The sequence below is a fragment of the Netta rufina genome, assembly GCF_964035555.1.
Source record: "Netta rufina genome assembly, chromosome: 10".
Taxonomy (NCBI): domain Eukaryota; kingdom Metazoa; phylum Chordata; class Aves; order Anseriformes; family Anatidae; genus Netta; species Netta rufina.
This window is the reverse complement of record NC_140133.1, coordinates 9,793,518-9,821,112: the sequence shown is the minus strand read 5'-3', so window position 1 is coordinate 9,821,112 and position 27,595 is coordinate 9,793,518. Positions and strand designations below refer to the sequence as shown.

The following is a 27,595-nucleotide window of genomic DNA, read 5'->3' as shown; positions in this document are numbered from 1 at the left end:
CCCAACACCGATAAAGGACAGGAGCAAAAGGCTGTCAGGGGCTGATGCCCACCCAGGAGGAGACCCCTCTCCCTACAGCCCCACACAACTGGTGCCCAGCGGCACCCCTGGCACACTCCTTCTCCCCTCCAGCAGGCGAGGAACCTGCCCATTTGCAGCAGGGAAGCAAGATCCGGTGCTGCGTGTAAACCCAACCCCTCCAACAACCCCAAACGCGCTATTTCCACCCCATTTTGCCCAGCCAGCCTCTGCCAGCTCTGGACAGCCCGGGGGGAGGGTGGGGGGGGGGGGATATGAAGCCGTCTCTCGGCTGCGTGCCGCGGTTGCCGATTTTCTCGCGGCTTTCCCCGGCCCCACGGAGGGTCCCGGAGCTCCCCGAGGCCGAGGAGGAGGCGGCGGGGCCGGAGCGGGGCCGGAGCGGGGCCGGAGCGAGGCCGGAGCGGGGCCTTGCGGTGCCCGAAGCCGCCCGGGCTCTGCCTCAGCCCCGCGCATGCGGCGGGCGGGGGCGGCGGCGGCGCCCATTGGCAGCGCCCGGCGCGGCGGCCCCGCGTTCCTGGAAAGTTCTTGGAAATGGATCAAAGGCGTTTCCGCGAACACGCGCCCGGCCCGGCCCGGCCCAACACGGCCCGGCCCAACACAGCCCGGCTCGGCCCAGATCAGCTCAGCCCAGCTCAGCTCAGCCCAGCCCAGCCCGGCCCCTCTCCTCTCTTCTCTCCCCGCTCCGCTCCTCGCCCCCCAGCCGCAGCCCCGGCACTGCCAGCAGCGCGCCCGCTCCGCTCGCGGCTATTTATACCTGCCGGGGGGGGGGGGAAGGGGGCTGGTTTCTTTATTTTCTTTTTTTTTTCCTTTTCTCTTTTTTTTTTTTCGCGTGGTTGATATCGGAAGAGTGATGCGAATACAATGCGATTCCAGGAATCCCTCACTTCCTGGAACAGATTAAAAGGGGCAAACAAAAGATTACTTAGTAGGTTTTTTTTTTTTTTTTCCTTCTCTTTTTTTTTTTTTTTTTTCTTTCTCGGAGCTTCATTACTTCTGGAGTCCGTGAACAAGCAGGTTGCTGCTCTCCCGGCTCCCCTCTCCCATGCATTCGGGGAGAGGCTATTTATTCCTACCTATTTATTATTATTTCAGCGTGCTCTGAATATTATCATTTTCTCCTAAGAGGCTGCTTCGGAGGAAGATCAGGTCCTCTCCAGACGGACGCAGTCTCCCTTTTCTCTGGTTATTTTTAAAACTTTGCCGTTGCTGCTTTCTGGAAAGCGGCACGAGAACTCGCTCTTCTCCACCGCCCCGCCGAGTCCCCCGCCAAGCCGACGCGGGGCTGAAGCAGGGCCGGGACGTGCCCGCTGCCTCCTCCTGGGAAGCCCGGACCCGAGGCTGGAAAGAGCTTGGTCCGTCTGGGAAGCAAAGGAAAAGGAGCCAAGGAGGACGAGAAGGAAGAGGAGAAAGCATTTGCCACCTTCCTGAAGACTTAATGCTTTTCCCTTGGTCCAGGAGTGACATGATCCTCTGTGTTCAGGGGTAAGACACTGTGCAGCCTTCTTTTAAAAGCTGTGGTGGGATCCTTGTAGGATTCGTAGGCTCCCCGGGGTGGTTTTCTGTGTGTGACATTACAATGGGATGGGGACGACAGGCTGGCCGAGCACTGAGTTCTGTGTGGGTCCTGTATGTCTGCCTTGGAGGTTCCGTGGCCAAAATCATGCGGCCATGAAGTATTCCTGATTTCTCTGCTTTCTGTTGCTGAAAAGTTACTCAGTATTCCCAGTCTTTTGGGGAGTCAAAATCAGTAAAACCCCGGGCGCTGTCTGGTGCGCTGTGCGTAGCACCCGCGGGGATGCAGACCCAGACCGTCCGGGCTCTCTGACGCTGCCTGCGGGGAGAACCGTCCCCGGAGTTCAGACCTCCATGTCTGCTCCTAAGTAAATATTTCTGCTGAACACATGGTTTCCTTTCTCTGTTGCTTTTCTGTGTGGTGTTAAATGTAAGTGCATATACACAGACTTCCCCACACACAGCACGCTGCCAACAGGAAAGCCAGAGGAGGCACATACACAGTAACATCACAGAAATATGGGTTCAGTAAAATAGAAAGCGGCAAAGCCCCTTCTTTAGTACCGGGCTCTGGCAGCGCTGTGTTGGCCCTTCGGTGTCCGTAGGATCTGCTTGGCTCATGGTCACCAGCCCGTGTGAGTACCTGGGCTGCAGGAGTCACCCCGCGCCCTCACACACGCTGTGTGCTTGGGAAGTGCCGGCGTTTGCTCCGGTCTGAGCCGAAATGCCCGTGCTGCCCACCCCTGCTGCCCGCAGTGGATTTTCCTCAGTCACCGCATTTCCCTTGTCCGCTCTAAATGACTAAAGCACGGGGACTTTTCTGCCACTTTCCCCCCAAATCCGTTCCGTAGACCAACGGAGCTCGTGCTTACCAATGCTTTCCTACTACTCGAGTGGGTTTTCCTTTGCTCATTTTTGCTCTCATTTTCAGTGTACTGCTGCAGTTCCTGCAGCCACGGCAATGGAAATTCATTTTTCAGCTTATGCTTTGTGAAACCCTTATCTGAAGCTTCCCCCCAGGGTTAATGTGCTGGAGCTACTGCTTCCCATCTCCCACCAAGAGCATGTTACATAGCCAGATGTGTAGATGGCTGTCTCTTAATATCCTCTTTGTGAGCATTTATTGTTCCATTTTCACTGCCCTACAGGATTTCACATCTCCCAGCCTCCATACTCTCCCCCCTAGTCAGACCAGGCTCCCATGGGAGTTTTGGGACGTGGCTCACAGAAAGCAGAGCAGCTCTACTCACTTTTTCTCGTACTACTTGTACTGTGCTACAAAGGACTTATCAGCAAAGTAACTGCAAAGCTAACACTAAATGGTATCAGACTTATCTATTCTCTTGAACTTTCTTGGCTTTCCAAGGCTTTTTGAAGCACTAATTGCCAAAGCACTGGAAGTTCATTTGCTGTTTCTCTCGAGACTCCACACAGCATACCAGCCAGAGCTGCCAAATCTTTTACGTTTGTTTTCCTCCTCATCGCAGCTGTTGTACTAACAATTCACGCTGATCTTGCGTGCGTCTCTCCTCTCTTTCTTACGAGTGCTATTTATGTTCAAATACTCACTCTGTCCCTAGTAAAGGGCTGACTTTTTCATGTCAGCAGACCTCATTCAACACGTCCTTATGCCAGCAAACTCTTCTCGTCCCTCTTGCAAATGTGCTTTCCTTCTGGCTGTACCCCTCTCCATAAATGCCGTAGTCAGCCATTACTCCCTGATCCCTCTGCCCTCCCTTTCCTGTGCTTGGAGCTGCTCTGCTAGCTCACAGCAGCAGCTCTTTTTTCTTCAGACTACTTTGAGTCGCTTAAGACACCCACACCTCCTGGTCTGGGTGAATTTTTTATCCCCCCTGCGTTCCACCAAGCTCCTTTGTGATTCCTTTTGTAGGGGGGGACAGGGGTAGAAGGTGGGCACGTGGAAGGAAAATAGGAGCATTAGCATGGTCCTTCCCTGGCTGCAGTGGAAGAATCTCCTCTGGGACTGGGGCTTCTTCAGCTTCAGGTAGCAGAGAGCATAGGGAAGCCTTGTCTCCTTGCACACATGGGTCCTCCTTCAGAGGGGTGACCAGTGGCTCTGGAAAAGAAACCTACTGGAAAATACATGCAGCTGATGTGTCTTTTGGACACAGACTGGAATTAATGGCTTTCTGCAATGAAACTGGAGTGTATTTCCCCACGTAGCCTTGCTATCTCTCCTGCCCCGTCCCAGTCACCTAGCTGATTCCTAATCGCCTCTCCAAAGCAGGTTTATAGAAAGACAAAAAAAGAGCAGTTCCGTGCCTGGAACAAGAAAACCTTTCTTTGTGTGGGAAATGGTTTCCCAATGGGTAGGCCAGAAAAAACTTTCCAGGCGAAACGAAGTGAGGAGAGCGTTGGAACTTGGCCTGCGGTACGCAGCTTTGGGGGAGAGAGCGGGCAGCGAGGGCTGCGGGACGGGCTCTGAGTAACTCAGTCTTTGGCAGCTCTGTGAACGGGCAGAGAGCAGCACGCCTGTGAGATGCTGCCCTGCCAGCAGCCCCGTGTGCCCACCACACGGCACAGCGCCAGCTCCCACCGTGGGCTCAGTGCAGGGAGGGACCCGGCCTGCAGCCCTCCCTGCTCCAAACAGGGGAACGGAGAACTGGGAATCTCCTTTCCCCAGGAGCGCAGGTGACATTCGTGAAGACCATCACGTTAAGAGGGAGACATCTAAGTATCTGTAAAATGCAGCCCTCGTCACCCGCAAAGGCAGCTCAGGTGAGACTAAAAAGAGAGCTGAGGTTTCCCAGCAGCTGGTGCCAGGTACCAGGGCGTGTTCAGATCCACTGTGCTGCCAAAGCGACTGAAAACGCGCTCCTGGTGGCCAAGGGTGCCCGGTGGAGATAAGGGACAGCAATCACATTTGGCTTCCTAGCCATAAATAGAAATTACTACGTGAGGATTAAATGCCATGCAGAAGCAGTAGATGCCCTGCTTCTGGAACACGGTTTGACACATGGCCAAAAGGAAGAATGTTCTTTTATAAGGCCCAGCAGAACAGTGGGGTTTTGCTATGCGTTACGTGGGCAAGAGTCACTCTTTGTAGATTCATTTTTACCACTGGCTTACAAAAGCTTTACTCCAAACCTACATGGTTTTATTAGAAACACAGGCTCACGGAGTGGACTGGCTTTCACTCTCAAATCACCATGAAATCATTTTCAGGCTCTATCTAGCCTACTTTTCTCCCAAATCCCTTCTTCTGGTTCCCAGTCCCATCTCTGGGACTTGGTGGTGATCAGGTGAAGATCAGTTTACAGCACTTCTGCATGGGTACCTAAAGTGTATCTGTTTCTATAAAGCACAGAGGAGGAGAAGAGGGGAAGGGAAAAGCTTACAACTTTGGAATCTCCTCCCCTCCTCTGCAGCGATGTGGGTGGAGGTGGCGGCCGCCTCTGTAGTCCCCATTGGTTCCTGTGGTGCTGGGACAGCCTCGCGTGGAGGACTGTGTTGCATTTCCCTGGAAACTCATCCTTCTTTTGTTCGGAGTGTCTGAAAGAATGCCTTAAGCAAGTGAGAGCGTGGGGGCTGTAACACAGGACGTGCAGCAGAACAGGGAGAAGAACATAAGAAGGCAAAGAGCTTCAAGGAGAAGACAGAGTCCCATGCTTTTGCTCAGGAGCTTGGCTGGGCACGGAGAACTCCGGGGCACCCACCCCTGTCCCTGGAGCTCTGCCTTGCTGCAGAGCAGCGCCTGGCACCCACCAGGGCTCCAGGGGCACGAAGCCACTGCCTGCTGTTAGCCACGCTAACGCTTGGGGAGTGCTGCTCGTAGCAGCCCGGCCGTGGCAGAACCTCCTGCTGCTGTAATCCTGCAGGGATCACGGTCGCGCTGAGATCTCCTTTGTGCCCTTGAATGCCAGGTCTGTGAGTGTAGGGGCTTGGTGAGAGCGAGTATTCCTGTTACTCTGCTAGCAGATCAGCTCACCCTTAGTTCTAACAGGCACATTTAAGATGGGGTCAACCTTCAGTAGAGAGCGGGTAGGACAAAACCCAGGCTGTTGCCACTTCTGCTTCTAATTATAGAACAGTAAATGACTAATAAACCCACTGACAGAAAAAGAAATGTTCCAACTCCATAATGATGTAAGTGGAGCTGGAATGCTGCTGTGAACCTCATTGCCTCTGAAACTAGATATTAAAAGGCAGCATCTAAACCATCAGATTTCCTATCAACCCAAATTGCAAGATAGGCCACCTCTTCCAAGGAGAAAGAAGCCAGCGTCTGTCCTTTCTTAGGGCTCTTCAGCTGTGTCATTCTCCCCCTTGCCAGTCTGACACCTACTGGTCCTGAAGGTCTGTTTGTAGAGCAGAACACGCTGTGGCACAACGTAGCACGCACTGAACACTCATCGCAACCTCTTTCAAGGCGAGGAAAAACAGCACAGTATGCCCTTTGTTTCAGACCTCATCCTTTGCTGGCGGAGGAGAAGATCAGGCGACTGTCACTCAGGGGCATTGCGGTGGATCTGCCGGAGCAGATCATGCAGCCTCTCCCAGTCACAGCCTTCCAGGAGGAGTCTGCGCCTGCCTTTGCAGCACCGGTTCCAGACAACAACCCACCTCAGACGCGAGACCCCGAAGAAGACCTTCTCTGCATCGCGAAAACCTTCTCCTACCTGCGGGAATCTGGTAAGGGGCAGCTCACAAAGCCGTGGGGATAGGGGGGAGCAGGGAGCCAGCTCCGTGGTCGGAGCTCCAAGAGGGATCTCCTGGTCCCACTCAGACAGGAGCTGGGTCTTGTCACAGGCACAGCTGCAAGTTGTGGGTGCAGCAAGAGTATTTTCATTCTCTGCAAACTCAGCATGAAGTAATTTATTACTAACTTACGCAAAATCTTTGTCTCTTTCAACTGTATCCAGAGAAAGAACAGAGAAGCCCCTCTTTCTCTGTAAACTCCTGTAGCTGCAAAAGCACTCACCCAAGCCCCAGCATGGGTGGGAAACCCTTGGCACTCGACACTGCTGTCTTTCCTGATGGTCTTACAAAGTCTGCTCCTGGTTACTTTCCAGGCCCTGAACTTAGCAGGCTTCAAGGCTTTCCTAAATGCACCACCTGTCCTTTGATACGTTCTTTTCCTAACAAGTTCTTTCTGGGATGCTTTTCCAGGTTGGTACTGGGGATCCATCACAGCCAGCGAGGCCAAGCAGCATCTCCAGAAGATGCCGGAGGGCACCTTCCTGGTGCGGGACAGCACCCACCCCAGCTACCTGTTCACACTCTCTGTCAAGACGAATCGAGGTCCCACCAACGTGCGCATCGAGTACACTGACAGCAAATTCCGGCTGGACTCCAACTACCTGTCCAAACCTCGTATCCTGGCCTTCCCAGACGTGGTCAGCCTCATCCAGCATTACGTCATGTCCTGCACAACGGAAAGCAAGAGCGAGGCTCCCTACCCGCCTCCGTCTCCTCTACCTCCCATGCAGAAAGAGATGGCAGCAGCAGCAGTACACTTGAAACTCATCCGGCCGCTGGGCCGCAAAGACACCATCCCCAGCCTGCAGCACCTGTGCCGGCTACGGATTAACAAGTCCACGGCCGCAGTGGACCAGCTCCCTCTGCCCAGGCGGATGGGGGACTACCTGAAGCAATACCCTTTCCAGCTCTGAAGCGCGGCCGCTGCGTCTCAGGCACGACAGACGGGAGCAGGAATGAGAGAACTCTGACGTGCCCTTGGCCCGCTACTGCACGGCATCGGGTGGGCACGGCGAAGAGCTGATGATCAGCAGAGACTGCGTCCGCCTTTCCTCTCCCCTTCTCTCTACATCCATTCCAGCACCAGGGAGGAGTTGGTTGTTTCAGTGAACAATGGGACACAATCCAAGCTCTGAACCTCAGGCTGCGCCCACAGCGGCTGTGAGAAAGTGCTGTAGGCATGTGCACACTACTTGAATTTCAGAGTTGCTGTGACCCCGGAGATGTTAACCTTGTTATTTTCGCTATTTATTTCCATGGCAGTTTCTCTCCTCATGGTATTTTAAAAGCACCTTTTACTTTATTGTTTTTTTTTTGTTTTGTTTCGTTTCTTTTTCTTTTGTGGAATTAGAGATAGATTAAAGGCTCCCAGACAACTGGCAGCCAAAAATCTGTGGGAATTTGGATTTGGATTTACATCCAAACAGTACGTGTTTGAGCCTGCCTTGTAACAGGTCACCGGAGTCCACATCCAAGCTCCCGCAGACTTGTTGGCTATGTGGGATTCAGATGATTGCATCTAGACCCACCTCTACATTGTACAAAATATTTTCTTTCTTTCTTAGCTACAGGGGGCTGGGTATCATAACCTCGAAGCACATCAGTAGCAGCTTGTGTACCTCCAAAAGATGCACGCTGGGTCATAATTTGGGGAGGGGAGGCTTCTCGGAGGAAGCCTTTCTTCCTTGAGGACTCGAAGCGGAGATTCTGGGTGCTGAGCTTGGGCCGGGGAGCACTCATCCCATTTTTCCATTCTCTCCATCTCAAAAGGAAGTTTGTGACACAACATTTAGAAACAAGCAATCAGAAAGCCAACTTTCTTATTTGCAGGCAGAAGGATTTGGTTTCAGAGCACTCTGCATTTGGCTCGTGTCCCTGATCCTGCCCTTGCCTCGCGAGACATGGGGCAGGAACAGTGTCTCCTTGACCAGGGGCTCAGAGACGGCTCTGCTGAGCTGCACCGGTGACACACAGCTTCAGGATATTTATTTATTTATTTGAGGGGGGAGAAGAAGTTGCACGCACCTCAGCAGAAAGAGCTGTCCTTCCCCCCTGCGAACACAATGCCAGACTGCCAGTTGCTCTGCTTCTGCCAGCATTATTCACAAGCCATGTGGCTTCAATCAGAGCGATGTTCTAGCACACACTGGAAACCACAATTTAACTTCTCTCTCTGCCAAGGTCCAGACCTCTCTTCTCCCTTTCTCAGACTTGCATGTTTGTTATCTTTAAACAGATTTTTTTGCTCTGGGTTTAATTCTCATACCCCATCCTTTTCACACCCCTGCAAATGAAGCACAATGGCTCTCCCTTGCTCTTTTACAGATGGGAGGGACGAAGAGCAGATGGGACCCACCCCAAAACAAGCACAGACAGAGAGGTTGCCCCTTCTCCTTCATTTGCATGATCCTGTTACCTCCCCAGCCTGGAGGAGCCAGTCTGTGCCACTGAGTGAGAGCAGAGAGGGGAACAGACAAGACTAGAGAAATGATCCTTTGGCTTATTTTGCTCCCAAGACCCCATGCCCTCACGAGGCATGAACTGATTGAAGGATGCCTCATTCAGCCCTCCGTGGGACTCTCTAAGGCTCTGTAACTCAGAGGAGACAAATCCCAGCTGTACCTGAGGGCTGAGAGAGGAGGTGAGGAAGGATGGGATGGTGACCCAGGGGACAAGCTCAAACGGTGCGTGGAGTTCCTTCCACCCTAAGTCAAAGCCGCCCAAAGGAACAAGATGGCCTGATGTGCTTAGTCAGTGTCCTTTTCCCACCCCCTTCTCCCCCATTTATACAAGTTTGTGCTCTTGAAAGCTTTGTTTTTGATACTTCGATGATTGACAGCGTGTGATGTCAGGTTTGCTTTTTATTGTATCCTTCCCCCCTTGCCCCATACGGCAGCAACCATGAGAAGGCACTGAATGAGGACTGAAAAGGCAAAACAAAACATTTTTAAAAATAATATATAACATAAACCACTGAAAAGGCTTCCTTTTATCCAAACACCTCTGTCTGCCTGAGGACACTGGGAACAAGGAAACCACCGCTCTTCAAGGAGCAGCAGTGATCTCAGGAAGCCCGCATGGCTTGGCCACAGCCTTGGTATCTGCAGCACGTTAAAGCTCAGTTTGAGAGTTGTACAGCAGGAAAGGGCAAGTAGTTCAGCTCTAAACTTCCCTCCTACTTGATCTTTCCTCTGCTGGGGGTAATGAGGAAATCAAGCTTGCAGGTTTGGCCTTGTTGCCCCAGGAGGGTCCGGCCAGGCCGGCAGAAGCACGTAAGGAGAACGAATGCCTGGTAAATCCACCAGCAGGGCAGTGCAGGGGCTAAGCTGAAGGCTGTAAGCTCATCTGGGCAGGGACCACCTCTCTTGTATGTTTGTACCGCATCTAGCACAATAGGGTTCTCTAGGTGCTACTGCAATACAAAGAATAAACAATACAGTTACTCCAAAAAGTCAGTTTCTTCTATCTTGAGACAGTTTGTTAAAAATCATTTGACTTGGATTTTAAATAAACATTTTAAATATATTTTAAAGCCAATTGATGTAAAAGTCTTTGGTAAAATCCTGATGGATGAATTCACTTGCTAGTCACAAAAATCCTCGCCAAGAAGACTGGGCAAAGTCTTGACCATTTTTTTCCAAACAAGACACAAAAACCCTCATCAAAAAGAAAAGCCCTTCAGATACTGGGAGAGTTAACACCAAAAATCAACAGCGGTGTGGGCCTCGTTTCTACTGCACACAGATGAGCAGTGGCAGACCCCGAGTCCCACGCTACCAAGGGACGAAGGAACATTTTTAAAACAATGTACAAAGACACAGGAACGCTTTTTGTGTCGCTTCTGTGTGCCATAGAAAACCATTACAATCTAGGGGAAAGGAGATGGAACGTAACTGGAAGTTTGGCAATTTGTTTACAGCAGGCTTGACGTTGGCCCCAAAGAAAAACTCTGCTCATGGTCGTGTTGAAAGAGGAGTTCAGCAGGCGCAGACCATGCTTTGGATGGGAGACTCATGGCATCAGCTTTTTGCCCATGTCCTGCGGCCGCTGGGCCTCGGTCTCTCCCTGTGGGCAGGGACTGGGGAGCTGGATCTGCCCTGCAGTGGCACAGAGGCCACCCCACCTGCCTGGCGCTGCCAGACGGAGGATGTGTGCTGGGGGAACCCCGCTGCCATCCCGTGCCCCACACTCGCCCCTCTGCACTCCTTGCCCAGGAGAGATGCCCATGCCACAACCCCTCTGCCTGCCAGGGGCAAGGCACGGTGAGCTCTCAGCCAGTGCAAACAATAAAACGTGCTCAGGAAAAAAAAGGAAATCTCACTTAGCCCCTCTCCATCATTCTCCCTTTCTGAATCCAGTTCAAAGTTCAAGCTGTTGCTTTCACGTATTCCCGATGCATGTGCTGTCCTTCCCGGGCTGGTTGTGGGGCTGGCCTCATCAGCAACCATTGTTTCCAGACCCTCATCATCGCTCACCGACCAGGAAATGCTGGCAAACGGAACATCCTGCTCGGGTTTAGGTCATTAAACAAAAACAATCATGTCCCTCTTGCTTTTATGGGAAATGTGGAAAGTGAGGTAGAGGGGGGAGAAAAAACAAAACAAAACAAAACAAAACCAAAAGGAATGAAAAGCTGTACCTTCATTTTAAAGGGTACTTGGAAAACCCCAGAAAATACTGAAAAGAAAGATGCAGCATTCCTGATGCATTATTCATTGATTTATTCGTTTCTTAGCTGGGCTAAACTACATATATGAAACCCTACCTACATCTATGAACCCCTGTTGCTCCCTTTCCACAGGTTCAAGGAAGAAATGATGGGCATGAGTCAAGCCCATACAGAACAGCAATCACACGTGGTTTTACTGCTGTTATCTTAACAACTCCCACTCCTGCATCTTCAGCACATTTTGTTAGAGCAAACAGGTTCATTTTCTGAGAACTCCTGTGCCAAACCTCCGTGCAGACTGAACTGATTTTTACCGTTGAGTTGCACACCTCTGGAAATAGGGACATTCGTGGAAATGCAGACTGACCTTTCTAGTCACTGAAGTATGGCTGCGACACCTCTCCTGGCAGCGCCTGCATGGTGTGCTCACTGCAGGGCGGTTGGGTTGGATTCTCTCTTCTTTTGCAGTTTCTGTCTACAGATAGGCATGGGGATGTGGAGCCCTTGCCGAGAGCCTGAAAAGCAGACTGATAGCACAGGGAATAGAAATCCCAGCCCATGACTGAAACCATGCTAGCGTGGCTCGCTGCCAGAGCAGCAACACCCTGCAGTTCGTCAGGCACATATGGTAACGTTTGCTCTCTGAAATAATCAGCTTTCTGAATCAGCAACACATGCAAGGGAAAAATAAGCCGCTCACATGCACATGTTCCTAGCCTCTCAAATGTACTGAATCCTGTTCCTCTCCTGAGATCCTCCCAAGAGCACAACTTCCCTTCATACAGGCCAGATGAAGCAGCAGAAAACCAAAGTGAATCAGCAGTGTAAGTCATTCTCTTACGACAGACATGGTCAGGTGCTTTAAACCAGTCAAACTGATACAAGGCACTTCCAGTCCAAATTCCATTGTCAGGCTCATCTGTTATCTACAAAATTACAAGAATTATAATGAAAATTAACCGGACAATGTCTGTATGGCTCTTCTGCCCTGCCCAATCATTTTTTCATGTTCAAATCTGTCAAAAGCCACTTAGTCACAGCCCTCGTCTGCCTCTCCCAAACGGCTGCTGAAACACTTGCAATCCTTGTGGAAATGCAGTGTCCTCATCCCCACCCCTATGGCCATCGGAGGGTCTGCAGCATGGGGTGCAGCACTCGCTGGTAAAGCTGCAACTCTGGATGCCAGGCAACATCTTCCAGCTCACTCAGTCCCAGCAGTATCGTCACAACACCGACGTCTCGTTTTCAGTGAACCCCTCCCGTCATCCATATGAAAATGAAAGAAAAAAATCACACGACTAGGCAGCTCCATATGAAATAATCTAGCCAAAGGTAAAAAGGAGACATTACTTCAAGAGATCTGCCCTGTCCTTGGGCAGAAATATTCATCCTTTTGGCTTTTTGGGTTTGCAGCAGCCTAGTATTGAATTTCTAAGAGGGAGGACTGGAGAACCCGGTCCTACCAGCCTTGCCTAACGGCATGACAGCAAGGAGAGGGCTGCACCATTGTTAAGTGCATTGATAACGCATTGAGACTCAGACTCATTTCCTTTGAGACATGTCAATTTTCTGCCCACACCCAGCCCTGCCTACATATATATATATTTTAATAAGCACCTGTGCCAGAGTGTGGGGGAGCAGGAATGCAGGGAGGCTGATGCTGTTTCATGTGAGCCCCGTTTCGATCTTCCACTCGGCTTGCTGTGGAGCACGGCGATCGCGTGGCTTGTGCTATGCGCTGTGCCAGCAAATAAGGAGAGTGGCCTTTGGGAGCAGGCGTAGTGCTGCAACATCAATCAGACATCCGTCGTCACCTCCGCTATACATCAAAAAACAAGCCTGAAGAAAAATGACAAACTGGGCCAAGGAATAAAATTAGCTTAGAGGCTTTCACCGGTGGCATCACGTAGATTGATGAGCGTATACAAACATACTGCTCAGAATTTTAGCAAGAATTAGGTTTTTGTTTATTTCTTTGAAAAAATATTATATTGTTCCAAGGAGGTTATTGGCAGGCAAAATATACACCCAACAGAAGAAAAATCATTCTAACAGTTTCACCATTAGCCTGGGCAATAAACTTCAAAAGGAAACTATGAAAAGGTCCCTATAAGGAAACCATGGTTTGGATTTTACATAATAACAGCTCATGTAATAATTTGGAGGGCTTTTTGATTAGGAAAGAGAAAGGAATACAACAAAACCTCAGAACTTCATTAAAGATGAAGATGAGACTTGATGAAAAAGGAGATTTTACTGCAAACCACTGGTGGCCTAATCCTCACGATTTCCTTTTAATCACCCAGTATTGGTCACAGCTGGGGAAGGGCTGCTGGGCTCCAGGTCAGCACCACATGGAGCTGGTCTTGCATCCCTACACAATCACCATCTCAGAAGCTTAAGCACAGAAAAAAACAGCTACCAAAGAAAGCAGCCTGCCCCAGCAGAGTAAAGGATGCAGTCAGAACTGCTTCCAGTCCCACAGACCTTTCTAGCTTTGCAGAAAAGGGTTTTCCTTTTGGGATCAGGAACTACTCTCACCCTTTTTGCTCCTCTTTCTCAGCCCTTACTGGCAAGGTTTTTCCCTGAAGTGACATTACTTCCTAACTGTGGTATAACTGCACATTGCAGCAGCTTCAATTTGAGTTGCAAACATGAACATGATGGCAGTTGTAAAAATGGTTATTTGAGAGCACTTTATCTATAGAGGAAAGGCATTTGCTTTCTTGTACCCCATGCAACTACAGTAACAATGAGAACTTCAAGTAATACTGACTACTGCAGCATTCGAATGTCCAAACATATAATCAGAGACTTGGTATTTCACAAAAACTTCTGATATAAATATGCCAGATGGAAGGACAGAGGATGAGCTGGTCAACCAAAAATTGGTGGCGGAGCTCAGCCAGGACTTGAGTTTCTTGGACTCCAGCCTGGCAGCCTGCGTAACTCCATCATGTGATTGCCTTGCTCTGGAAGGTACTGCAGCTTTCCTGATTGCAGCTGTTGGAGCAGCGCTGCTCACGCTGACACAGCCCTGCCTGAGAAACCTGCAAAACAAAACGGGCTCAACCCAGGTTCACTTCCCATTGAGTGTGATGGGAGCTCAGTTACTTCAGGGCTGAATTTGGTCCACTTGATATTCCAGGCTTTACAAGTAAGGATTTTATCCTTGGTGGAATTCTGACGTGAATTGGGCATTAGAAGAAAGTATTGTACAGAAAACGAAAAGGCTGAAGCGCAGCTTGTCATACAAGAAAAGCCTTCCTTCACACCGCCCCACCAGCATAAATCCCAGCCTGGGCATTTCTTCACTGAAAGCAGAAAGCAAGCTCATTGTACAAATACATGGTGGCTTCTCTTGAATTCACCTCCAACTACAACTACACCAGTCGGTACGTTGGCAATGCCAGTTTGGGATGCAACCATCGGCCCATGGAAAACCAGGCAAATCCTGACTGATCTCAGCAAATTCATTTCACAGCGGCTAACACCGAGCTTTCAGTGATGACAGCTCCTAAAAACAACAGCTCTGGGTCATGTTTGTGACAAAGAGACAGCAAGACACAGTGCTAAGCTCCAGATGTGCCCGTGCCCATGCCATGCCATGCCACCCCACCCCACCCCACCATTTCTGGCTGTTTGCTCTTTACAGGCGCACTCATCGTGAGCCAGCAAAGGAAAGATTTAATAGCTGATCAGAAAGACTGCATATGCTTTAATGTCAGGACTTTCTCTTCCTCGGAACAGCAATATGGTTTGAAATCTAGTTTACAGAAGGCAGAGCTGTGTTTATACTTGTCAGAGTTACCCAACTTGGCAACAACTCTTCCCATCATGCAAATGTCATAGCAGTCATTGCCAAACACTCCAGAGGCAGAGTTCAAAACACTACCTCCAAGCCTGTAAATATGAAGAAACATGTTGTACAGTGCACATGCTATGTGTTTGCACTTGTCTGAAATGGTTAAGTAGTCAAAAAAGGCACTTTAAGATTAAAATGTAATTCTGAAAAAGCCTAAAACACTACTTAACAGTATTTCCAGGGAACTTTGTTGAAAATCTCTGCAACGTTCTGAAAATGCCTCCTCCACTTCTAAGCCTTTGGTTTTGGAATACTATTTAAATTCTTCTAAGATTCTTTGCAATTCACCCTTCTTTAATTCCTTTCGCCCCAACCCTGTGCTACGAAAGAATCTTGGCTGAGAGGTGCTGGGCAACATTTTGGGAAAAACTTGTGCCACGTAGCCCCGCAGAACTGCTGGGTCAGCTGGGGGCTGAGCAGACCGCATATGGGGCCAATATGGGGCCTCTGCCTGGCTCATTCCATTCCTAGAATACAGACTGAAGGCTTCCCTGTGCATGCAGAACCTTTTCCTGCTGATCAAATCCTCGGGAGCGAGGAACGGGGTTGCTGTGACCTGCCAGGCTGCTGACTCAGGGGGATGCACAAACAGCTGTTCCAAGCAAGAGCATGCAAATGTCGTAACACCTCAGCGCTCCGGATACTGCAAGCTAGCAGGGAGGAAGAGTTTGGTCATTATTTAGTGGGGAAACACTTTGCTGCAGGAGTCAATGATTGGTACAAAGCGAATAGCTGCGTTTTTCACTTTCCAGCTAGACCACGTAGATGACACAAACCGGACTGCCTTGCTGCTTCTCCCACTGCCTGCTAGTTCTGCTCACCTCTCTTCATCCTCACCATCTGCTGGCTGAGCTCCTGGGGCACCCGCAGGCTGCCCACAACCCGCAGCTCGGCTCTGGGCTCGGGCAGGCGTGTCCCCGTGGGCCTGGCAGGGACGCAGCTCTGCCCTCCTGCTCGGGGCAGCAGGTGAAGGCTGTTTGTTGCCACGTCCCTCAGCTCGCTCCTGCCTGCCTGTATAGCACAGCCTGTCTTACGTGGTGAGGCGAGCATGTAGCGCACAGAACGGTGCAAATCTGGCACGCAGCTGAAAACAAAACAGCTCGCATTAGTGTCACAAGTCCCTTGCATGGCGCGGAGCTGCGTAGCCAGTGGAAATGTCACATGCTGGCTCCTGTTTGTTTCTGAACGTTGAATATGTTAGCAGCTTTTGACAGAAAATATGCCTTGAACATCATGCTGGCATGACTTCTTCATACAAACAACAATCGTGGTTTCAAAGGGAGGGTCTGTCACAACTAGGGGAAATGCGCCTTTCCATTTCGGAAGGGAAGAGAGGTGACTTCAGAGGGAGATGGTCCACTATAGCAGACAACCCCTGCCCCACGTTATCAATCCAGACCTACTTGAGTAACAAACAATAAAAATAAATACATTATCTTGCTTATGCTTCTTACCCCATTGGCAGGAGGCAATGAGCAGGCATTCTGAATGTTAAATGTGTAGTTTATTTGTATTTTCCTTTTGTCCTGTTATCACTCTACCGATCTGCCACAGTTCTTCTTCAGGCATTAGCTAATGGAAGAGCAACACTGCTGTCAACGAGCTCCTCAAACCAAAGACAACTGGTTTCCTGTGAGCCAAAACATCATCTTCTTGTTCTTGGGGCAAGGAAAAGAGGTACCTGTCAAAGAGGCTGTTTCTTAATTCTCTCTTCCCACTCCCACAGCAGCAGCAACTAGCATCCCTCTTCTGCCTATTACTTAGGTGGAACTAAAACCCCGAAGGCTTACAGTAAATAATAAACATCCTACAGTGAGCCCTATACCCAGCATCATTAATTCTTCCAGGAGCAGAAGCTGAAAGCTCTCAAAACTCTATCTGAAGTTATTGACAAAACAAATTATTTCATGAAAAATGTTACGTGACACTGGTTGATTCTAGGTAGCCAGCTATCTCATGTGATGACCCAACAAATACGAGATGACGTAGCCAGCTGAGGTCAACACTCCTCACAGGGTTTACCTTGACCAACCACAGATCTAAATAAGTCCAGTGCCTTGCTGTTCCAGTATGTTTGCTTTCTAAGGTGGGCACCTCAAAAGACAATATCTCAGGAAAACAAAGTATAAAGGAATTGATTTATTTTACACTTGCCCTCAAGCACTACTATGGCTGCTACAATCACTGCAGCAGAGCTGTTTTGGATGGAGTTGCTTATTAAAGCCTGCAGAAGAAGCACTCCAAATTATGCCAGGAAACATTGATTTTTTCACGTACCTTTTGCCTTGTAGAGATGGTATTTTGACACAAAGAGAGCTGGAGTTAAATGAGATTTTTATGTTGTGGCATAAACCAGAGGAAAAGGGGAATGAAGCAGGCCCTTTACCATCTCTGGCACTAAGGCATGCAAGCCAGTTGGAACCATTGCCAAAGAAAGAGCCCAGCTCTTTATAGAAGGCACCCCAAAATTGCATCTGTCCATAGGGGTGGGGGTGACAGAACCCCAGCAATCACATACTGTTCATGTAGGTTCATCTTCCATGCCCAGTTTCGAAACCTTAGGGTCATTAATGTATGCTGAGGTGTTGGCAGGGATCTCTTCTGTCCTGGTTCAGTTAACAACCAACAAGAAACGTGTTTTGAAGCCTTTCTCCGCAGACACAAACTTCCTAGCTTGCTCTGTACTCTAAAAAGAATGGTGGCTGTGTTACTCTAACAGCAACAAAGAAAGCATAGGGGTACGGGCACACTAGCAAACCTGCACAATCAAAGCAATAAAGTCAGAAGAGCAAAATGAAAAGACATCAGCAATCTGCACAGAAAAGTCTCTGGATTTAAAATAAAATGAAATTTGATTATTGACATGATGAATTCTAGCAACTCGTGTTGTTTTTTTTTACAGCTGTAGAGCAGCTGCAGTTTCTCTCAGCTGAACAATGTGCACCTCCAGGGAACAGAACAAAAATGGGCAAATAAGAAACATTTTCTCCTTTGTTCTTCTGGGGCAGAGAGATGTCAGGGCTCTGCGTGTCCTCTCTGCGGCTGCCTCAAGCATCCTGCGGGGAGACAGAAACCAAAAGGCTGAGGACACGAGGGCTGAATGTGTATCTCCTCCGTGGTACTTGATAGAAGTGTCTGGATGAGCTGCATTTTCGTGTCATTCCTTCTTTCTGCTCCCAGCACTGGTGATCTGTTTCCACATCATCAGAAAATATCTGAGTGATACAGAACTATCAGCGGCGACTAGCCTGACCTCGAGACACACAAAGGGAGCTACAAAACTCAGCAGCTGAGGACGGAGTGGGACGATTAAAGGCACTTCAAAACCTACACAGTTACCAAGTAACAATTTAACATTTGCTTTAAAATGACAGCTCTCCCTGCAGAAAGTAGGTCATTTCTTCAGCATCAAATTCAAAACAGACAGACCATAGCTGTGTTCATTTAAACCAGTTATTCTGGTTATCAGGCAGCTCCCAGTGCTATCTTAAGCTAAAAGTAATCCCCTGCACTTTATCCCAAACCCCGTGAGACAGAGATGTGCTCCGATCTATCCTTTGCCCCCAGAGACGATGCAGGGCTATGATGGCGCTCCAGGTCGGGTCAGTGGATTTCACGCCACGGCACAGGGTAAAGGGTGCCCAGGGGTGGCCTGGGGAGGACGGCGTGGGTCAGGCGTCCCCCCATCCTTCCTGCAGCAGGAGCTTGGACCAAAAGCCTCAGCTGGAAGCCTCCTGCAGAGCCCCAGCCTCACTTCTGGCCGGGAGCGTCCTTTACGAGCAGTGGGCAAAACGCCCATCGTCCAAATGAGTGCGGCTCTACCCAAGCCTGAAGGGTCTCCTACGGCGCAGTTGATAAACAACCTCCAAAACAGTTCTGGAGAAACCAGCACACAAAGGGGCCGGTGTCCGGCGCCGCCGCCGTGAGGACAAAGCGACGCAAGTGACCTCAGCGTGGGGAAAGGCAGGCCCAAAGCCATTCTGTACAAAGGCGAGTGCTGGCTCCCGCTGCAGCGCGGCCGCAGACCCAGGCACAACGGGCTTGGCGGTGGCCTGAGCTCCTCTCTGCCCGGCAGGCCAGGAAGGGACAAATCCACCAGCGCGGCTCAGAGAGTGCACGAGGGGCTCAGCTCAATCCTTTCTCTCGTCCCTGGGGAAAGCAGCTGTGAATCCCCACGCAGAGGAAAAAAACACGTTGCTAAGCCTGGCTTTACAAGCTCAGGAAGCGAAGCCGTCTCTTGGGCTCATAACCACAGAGGTCTTCCCTTGCTCCTTTCCCTCCCAGCTGAAAAATGCTCAGGGGAGACCTCTTGTCCGCTGGCCGCACCCCTGTGGGTTCGCAGTGGATCACAACTGCTCTTTGGGAGCTCAGCCGGGTGCAGCAGGTGCAGTGAAACTTTACAATACCCAAGCAGGCCTGACGCCTCTCGTCTGCTAATGAGCTTTTCATGGAAAGTTGGATTCTGTTACGATTAACATCCTAGCTACACCCTTCTTAGGGCAAACACGTATTCCACCCTGTGTTTGCTCGACAGAAGATGACTAAGATGATTTGTTTGGAAAGAAACCAGCTACAAAAGAGCATTTCCCTCCTGCTGTCTTCATACAACATATCTGATTAGTTTCACTTCCCTGAGCTGTTAAATGTCAAGTACCTTTGTTATGTGTATACTTTCTTTGAGTCTCCAGAGCTTGTTGCGGCAGACCAAAGGAGCTTGGGAGGAGAATGTTTTAATTGTGCTCAATCTGCTCCACTTGAAAAAGTATTTTTTTTCCTCCTTTGAAAGGTGCAGGAATATTTTGTAACTGAGGTTCTGTATTTTGGACTTGATCTTCTTCTTGTTTTTGTTCCAGGGCAATAGCTCGGCATGCTCAGAGTCTGGCAGCACTTGCAGGAGCGCAGCAGAACCCAGGTCCCTCACGGTTCTGGTCTCGGTTTCAGGCATGGGGCAATTAAATTATTCCAGCGAGTCATTATGTTACATCAAACTGACTGTGAGCTGCAGAGCACCAGTGCCGCACAGCAGCCACAGCCTCCGTGGAAGATACGGACAGCAGCGAGCACACCGTGAATCCACATGCTGCCTTAGGGCGCAGATTTCTTGATACAGACCCGCTCCTGAGCTCCAGGGGGCTGAAGCTGTAGGCTCCAGGAGTTTGTTGCCTTCCTGCTGCCCTGCACGTGGCGACCATGCCCTGCTCTCATGCAAAGCAGGTGCAGACATTTCCCTGTACGTTGGTTTCAGCTTGAGAGCGCTGAAGCAGGAGCACCTTCCCCTGCGTGCTCACGTCCTGGGCTGCACACCCAGAGGAAACTCTTCTTTGCACTCAGAGGCAAGCAAGCTAGGGTGGAAAGAAACTTCTAGATCTTTCATTTTCACTGCTGTTTTATTTCCAGATTGCATCATAGGCAGATTTTTCATTGGATCTTAATTCCTTTAGGCCCCTGCTGTAAGGACTGCAGACGCCTGTTCCCTTCTTCCCTGAATGCCCTCAAACTCTAGGCTGAAGACATTTGGTTCAGACAAAAGAAGATACAGGCTTGAAGCAGCTCTGCAAATACCAGAGTGTTTGCAGGATAACAATGATCCGGAAAGATAATAATGGGCCCTGTCACCAGATCAGCACTGAGGTGCAAGTTGAGGAACAGACCAAATTGCAGCTACGAAATCTGCAAGTCAAGGTTTGTTTCCTTAAAAGCAGGGAGGCACTACAAGTAAAATAGTGAAAGAAAACATCATACAACTGGGAGCATGATGTAGAGATAAAAATCTATTATGTAAGGCGTGGATACGTCCTCTGTTGAGCATTTGGGGCTCCAGAAATAACACAGACATTGACGGCACCTGCAGGGTGCCCTGCGGCACACAGAAACGCGCAGGATGGCACGGTGCCCTCGCCAAGCACGATGCCGCAGAAGCACGAAGACCCTACTGCTGAATGATGTGGTCAAAGCTGTGTGCAGCGCCCTCCCTCCCTCCCTCCCTCCATGTCTCAGTGAGGCTGCAGAAAGGAAAGGAACTCTTAAAACCATCCAGTCTCAGTCAGCCCTCCCCCAGCCTGTCGGTTTCTGCGGAAAGCCCATTGCTCCCTGGGGTCATTTTTATTGCACTTCAGCTCTTCCAGGAACTCAGACATGCTGACAGCAGTCCCTCCTCTGCCAGGCACCCAATCAGAGGGCCGAGGGAGGTTTTTCTAAGGAAGCTAATTGAGCATGTTTTATTAAAAGGAAAAGAAAAATGGAAACAAAAACAAAAAAACACCTTTGCTCTATGGGCAAATTCTGTGAAACACTGAAAACCCAGGGGGAAGGTGCTAGGCGCAGGATCAGCTGGAAATGTCGTTCAGGGAACCAGACGACGCTGCTGATGAAATTTCCCTGGTGTCTGGACAAGACATCAAGAGCCACGCCTGCACCTCACGCCTTGTCAGCCCTTGCCTTGGGTTGCGGATCAAGGCCTGCAGACGCAGCAGGACGGCAGTTTTACTCACCTTTCAGCGTGAGCTGCGGGGCAAAAAATGACTCAGAATTCACCACGTGACAGGAATCGCTCTCCACGACGCAGACCCATTAGCAGTGATTAGCACTCTATGGGGGTAGATGTAAGGCCACGGACGCACGGAGAGCATGTGCAACTCACACAGCAACCCCTCTTCCTGCTGCACCACGGAGCCCCAGGGTTTACAAGGTCACAGAGCGCTGCAAGGATGGGAGAGTTACACTTGGTTACCTACAAAGCCTGAGGGGATGCACAAGATGATCCCTCCACTATTTCCACTCCCACCTAATCAGGGGAGGAGGTGGAAGCACGGCGATATCTACGAAGGCAGCAGAGCAGGCTGGGGAAGGCACTCACCCAGGCTCCAGCGCTGGCCAGGATCTTGCAAGCTCAGGAGGATGGGGTCCAGCAGAGAGCTGCGCTGCTCCCAGGCAGAGCTACGGCCACGTACAGAACGGACACAGACCGGCTCTGGCTTCAGCATCTCTGCAGTGACCTGTCACTGTCTGTGAACATATCTCTGGACTTTGGGAAGAGCAGAGATCGCTCACTGCTGTACATCCTGCTTACATCAAGATGGAGCAGCAGGAAGCAAGCTTTGAAACCTCATACACGCTGTAACTCTGAAAGCAATGGCAAGATATAGAAGAATGGTGACATACCACAGTTATTTACAGAGATTGGCTTTCTACAGGGTTTTCATCTGAGGTTTCCTAAAGGCTTTATGAAAATGTGCCAAATTCAGCATGGCTGTTAATTTTATCACGGTTAACTTATCCTTAATCTACATCTTGATGCCCAAGTCACTAAGGGATATATAGGAGTTACTTCATACATCTCCATCCCACAAAACAAAGGCAGCAATTCATTATTAAGCAGCACCCCCAAACTGCAGTTTGGCACTGGGAGTAAGGAAGTGTTCCCAGGTAATTCAGGGAAATGAAAGGGATTATCCATGAACCTGGGCCAGACAGGATGCAAACACAGTTGCTCACATTTTTACAGTCTATTGCCTTGGGCTCTTTGCCTCTAAGTGCATCTCTCTCTCCCATTTGAACAGATGATCTCTGATCCTGTGCAAAGTGAAGCAGGCACAACGCGAAAGGCCAACAATCACTAAGTCAAGAGATGAACGGGGTTGAGATCTCCAAGGTCTCCCTGATACCTTCCATTTATGGGAGTAAATTCACATTCAAGTGGGTTTAACTGCTGGTTCACCAATTCTATCGAATGCTTCCAGCAGTCACAGCTAGAAAAAAAAGCCAAATATTTCTGAGCAGGAATCACTACAGACAGCCCACTGCAGATGTGTCTGCTCTCTCTGGGAAGCCCCAGGAGCAGGGAAGGAGAGCATGGTACAGACAGAATCACAGAATCACTGGGATTGGAAAAGACCTCCAGGATCATCTGGTCCAACCACCACCCTACCACCAGTGTCACCCACTAAACCACGTCCCCAAGCACCATGCCCAACCTCTCCTTAAACACCCCCAGGGACGGTGACTCCACCTCCCTGGGCAACCCGTACCAATGTCTGACTGCTCTTTCTGAGCAGAAATGTCTCCTCATCTCCAACCTGAACCTCCCCTGGCACAACTTGAGGCCATTCCCTCTGGTCCTATCACTGGGTACCTGTGAGAAGAGGCCGACCCCCAGCTCCCCACACCTTCCTTTCAGGGAGCTGTAGAGAGCAATGAGGTCTGCCCTGAGCCTCCTCTTTTCCATAGGACTTGTGTCCCAGGCCCTGCAGCAGCTTCGTGGCCCTGCTCTGGCCACGCTCCAGGGCCTCGATGTCCTTCTGGGAGTGAGGGGCCCAAAGCTGAACCCAGCACTCAAGGGGCGGCCTCACCAGAGCAGAGCCCAGGGGGACGATCACCTCCCTGGTGTGCTGGCTGCACTACTCCTGACACAGCCAGGATGCCGTTGGCCTTCTTGGCCACCTGGGCACACTGCTGGCTCGTGTCCAGGTGAGCATCAGCCAGCACCCCCAGATCCTGTTCCTCTGCACAGCTTTCCAGCCACTCTGCCCCCAGCCTGTAGCCCTGCATGGGGTTGTTGTGGCCAAAGTGCAGGACAACGACAGCTGCCAGTCATTGGAGCAGCACGAGGCCCTCCTGCCGCCTGCGTCCTGCACCACCAGCTGTGGGGTAAGGGGGGCCTGTGCCAGCCCGTCTGGACATTCCCACCGTGATTCACTGTTTTCACGGATGGTTTTCACAGCCTTCGAGCTGCTCAAACTTGCCCTTCAGACTGCGAAGCACCAATAAGGACAACTGCTAACGCGTTACTCTAGGATGTTGCGCTGCTCCTAAAACTCCCACCTCTCTGCATTCCCTCCAGTCTCCTCCCAGATAGTCTCATGCAGCAGGAGAAAAAACTAACAAATGAGAAGGCAAACAAAGAGGGAGAGAGATGCAGGAGGGAATAAATACATTGTCACAAGACCATGTTGCAACCAGATGGTGCTGAGAATGCCTTTGGAAGCTTCCCATCCGCTGCTGAGCAAGAAATCTACACAAGCCCCACCTGAGAGGCAGTTTGCAAGGAAAAGCCTCTTCTAATGATCCTGCTAATTTCAGATCGGAGAGACGTTTCCTATGGCTAAAGAAATGGGGATCCTCATGCCTTCTGCACTGCTCTTAGGTCACTGCAAAGAGACAGGCACGGGTTTAGACATTACGCTGCAACTATCCCCGTTTCTGTCCAGCTGCTCCAAGCTCCCTGCTGCACCAGCGCCCGCTGTCTGCCTGCAGGTTGCAGGGAGTCCAGCAAGCAGGATTTTCCACTGCAACTCTTGGCATGACAACATGGCACAGAGAACGCCCAGAAGGAGGAAGGGCAAAAGCTGCTGTACACTAGGAGCCAAAAGAGCATGTGGCATAATTCAGTTAGCCCAAGTGCCACGGATAGACAGTGCAAGCTGCAGAGGATGCAGCCATGCTCAGTTTCTCAATCCCCGGAATTGCTTATCACTTGCAAAGGACCTCGCAAGCTCTCAAGCAGGAAATAACTATGCATTTAACATCTGGAAGAGTTTTTTTTTTTTTTTTTTTTTTTCCATTAACAGGATAAAGAAAGTATTACAGCAAAATGTGTGTGTCTAGGGAGGGGTAGGATCCATTTGATTTAGGATACCAATTTCCCATTAGAAAAGCAAGCTCATCATCTCCCTGCACCTTCAGATTAGGTACCAAATTCATGGCAAGTTAACTCATTGATAGTTTCTCTGAGGGACCATAGCACAGGTTGTTTGAAAGCTGCCAGCCAGAAAAGTTAAATCTTGTTTCACTTCTGGGAGATGCATATAGTAAATAAGTTGTGTGCAAACTTTCCTAAAAGGAAAGTAAATAGTAAACCATCCAGGTTGGATGAGGCCCTGGACAACCTGATGTAGCGTGTGGCTAGATCACACGGTGGCAGTGGCTGGGAACTAGATGATCTTTAAGGTCCCTTCCAACCCAAGCCATTCAGTGGTTCTACGAAATGTAACAATGGGCTGACCCAGAATCCCTCAAACAACAAGTGAACTGTTCTACCTCTCTACCGCTCATCTGCAACAGCAACAAGAAGCATTCAGTTTTTTAAAACACCACCACCTGTACCTTGGAGGTAACATCTAAAATGTGGGTTCAAGCCACCTAAGCAGCAGCAGCTGACATTGCATTTCACTAATAATGTAATAATATCACGTGGCACCTGCACTTATTTGCGCCAGTGAGAGTAGTGGAAAGAGAGAAACAATAAAGATAAATACATATTTACTTGGTGTGGAATTTCTTGGCTTCCCTCAGCTCCATCCTGTCTCTTTGCTGTAGCAAAGCAACAAGTCACAAAATCAAGGAGTCCAGTGTTATCTTACACACGTGCCTTCATCGAAAAGGAGACTATTTGGTGAAGGAAGGAGAAACGGAGTCATGAAAGAAAAGGTGACTTACTGTGTTCTAGCTATGTTCAGGCACAGTGAGGGCACCCTAAAAGGCCAGGGAATAACTCCATTAAAGCCGGGTATCTACCGATGACCCAAATACGCTGCTCCCCCCATCCCTTTAGGCTTACCACTGGAAGAAAACAAAACAAAACAACAACAACAAAAAAAGAGCCTGCTAGAAGAGAAAGGAAGGTTCCAGGTGAAGAGTCTACAGGCAGTCTTTGAAAGATGGCTGCTAAGCGTGTGCACTCTCATTTGCAGCAGAGTCTGCATCAACCACGCACCAGCAGAGACTCAGGAGACCGTAAAGAAGCTGTGACAAGAAATCGCTCTCTGCTGAGCTCATCCTTCTGGTATACAAGCACAAGAGGGAGGAATCAGTGCACACGGGATGAGTCGATGGAGGATGGGCTGTGGAGGGCTTGAATTCAGGACTTTAGATGCTTCAGGTGAGAAAGAAACGTGCAGGACCCCCTCCATGCCACGGGCAGGAAGGATGCTCTAAGGATGCTCTCGGTGCAGTCGGCTGCACCAGGAGGCTCCTGGGTCCCAATTTGGCTGCCCCCACACAGCCGCATCGCACCCTCCTCTCGTGTGCCCCCGACAGCGAGGAGCTCTGTCGTGTCTGCCCAGAGCACATGAAGTTATTAGAGGGAGATTAGCCTGGCACGGCACTGCAGCCCTTTTGTTAGCTTTCTAGGAAAGAGCTAAGCCTTTTGATCTCCTACCAAAAACTAAATAGCAAATTAAATGGTAATAAAACCTTAATAAAGAGCTACTCTTATGCATTTTAATTAGTTGTTCATAGAAACCAAATACATCTCACAGACAAAGAAAATGAAAGCCAGCAAGGAAGTTGCTATGGCTTTGATGGAAGAGCTACTTCAGCAGCATAATCCTGTGAATCTATTAAGGTTTTTAAGTGAGGAGCAAGAACAGCTGCCTCCCCTGCTGCTCCTGAAAACCAGCAAGTGCTCCTTCCCAAACCAAGGGCATACACAAGCTGAAAAGATTTTGTTACCTGCCGTTTTATGGAATTTTCTCCACAGTGGAAAAAATGCACAGGAAAAAACAAACAATGGAAAAGAGGGAGGTACAAAAGCAGTATCGCAAAATCTCATCAAACCGAGAAGCAGAATCACAGTAAGTACCTGGGAAAAAAAGAGGTTTGGGTGCTGATACTTTAGAAAGGCGTGAAATGTGGAAGCAAAGAAACAACCTGCTATTACGTACAGGGAAAAGCTGATGGCCTTCAAGGAACAGCCCCAGAAGACGACGCACTGCACTTGCTGGCTGGAGCACAACGTGCCAGAGCTGTATCAGCTCAAGTCAAAAAAAAAGGGCCAGGAAACTCGGGGTCAGAGTTTGAACAGAGTTTACAGGACTTTTCAGAATAGGACTAGCCTCGAAATAATGTGCAGAATGCTAACACCCCAATAAAATTCACGGCACTGATGATGTCAAGGCCTAAGGGACCCATCTGGTCTGGCCCAGGAGGAGGGCAGGAAATGGGACCGCCTGCCTCCTGCTTCGAACGCGCCGAGCCTTACACCTCCTCTTCCAGGAAAGCCAGCCCTCCGCGCGTGCCATCGGCAAAAATAGAAAAAGCAGGCACTATCTGCAGCCTGCAACATCGCTGCAGTGACTTCTAAAAGTATCTTGGAAGCCAATATCCAGTTTCAAAATTTCCTCCCCTCAAACCTCTGCTAATTGGATGCCAAGCCAGAGCGACTCAGTAACCGCATGGCAAAGACGTGCTAAAATAGGCCGGTGCTGGGAGAAATTCACTCCTCCCAGGCTGCCAGCAGTGGTTGGAATAATTTTATCTTGTAAATGGGTAGCAAAAATAACATTAATCTGTCAGTGTCACGCTGAGCATTTTCCTTGCAGGGCTTGGGAGAAAAGTTCCTGTTGGCTCCTGCTTTAGGAGGGAACAAGGAGCACGTCTGAGCCCGGGACAGGCAATGACCGCCGGGAGCAATGGCACCAGGCAGCAGAAAGTGTGGGACAGCAGCACGAGCCAAGCTCAACCTTGATTTATGGCTCCTCGTTTCATTTATTCAAGGTCATGTGGTTGTGGGAGGTTACGGGGTCTTGAAATCGCCGTCTGAGCTGCTGGCACCCTCTCCCACTCCACCAAGGAGACGATGACTGATGGCGGGACATTTTGACCTTTTAACTCCATATTCCTTTTTTAAATTCCTGTGGTCACCCCTGGTATCTCCTGTGTAGCAAATTCTTTCTCTCGCTCCCCCAAGAAGCCAAACAACATACTGTAGTACAGTTTGGGAGCGGGGCATAAATCTTCAGGGCCCTTCTGCCTCTGGTAATCTTCCCAGCCCCGTGGCGCGACTCCAAACTTTT

At 49.9% G+C, this 27,595-nt stretch overlaps 2 protein-coding genes across 3 annotated transcripts in view; one reads left to right on the top strand and one right to left on the bottom strand.

Annotated features, from left to right (window-relative positions):
• Positions 1-27,595, bottom strand: part of MAPKAPK3 (MAPK activated protein kinase 3) — a 107,810-nt gene that overhangs the window by 56,848 nt on the left and 23,367 nt on the right. The window lies entirely within an intron of this gene.
• Positions 517-9,789, top strand: CISH (cytokine inducible SH2 containing protein). The gene is made up of 3 exons (XM_084292652.1): positions 517-1,521; positions 5,978-6,204; positions 6,682-9,789. Exons 1-3 carry the CDS (start codon positions 1,475-1,477, stop codon positions 7,182-7,184), a joined length of 777 nt encoding a protein of 258 aa, XP_084148778.1. The 5' UTR covers positions 517-1,474; the 3' UTR covers positions 7,185-9,789.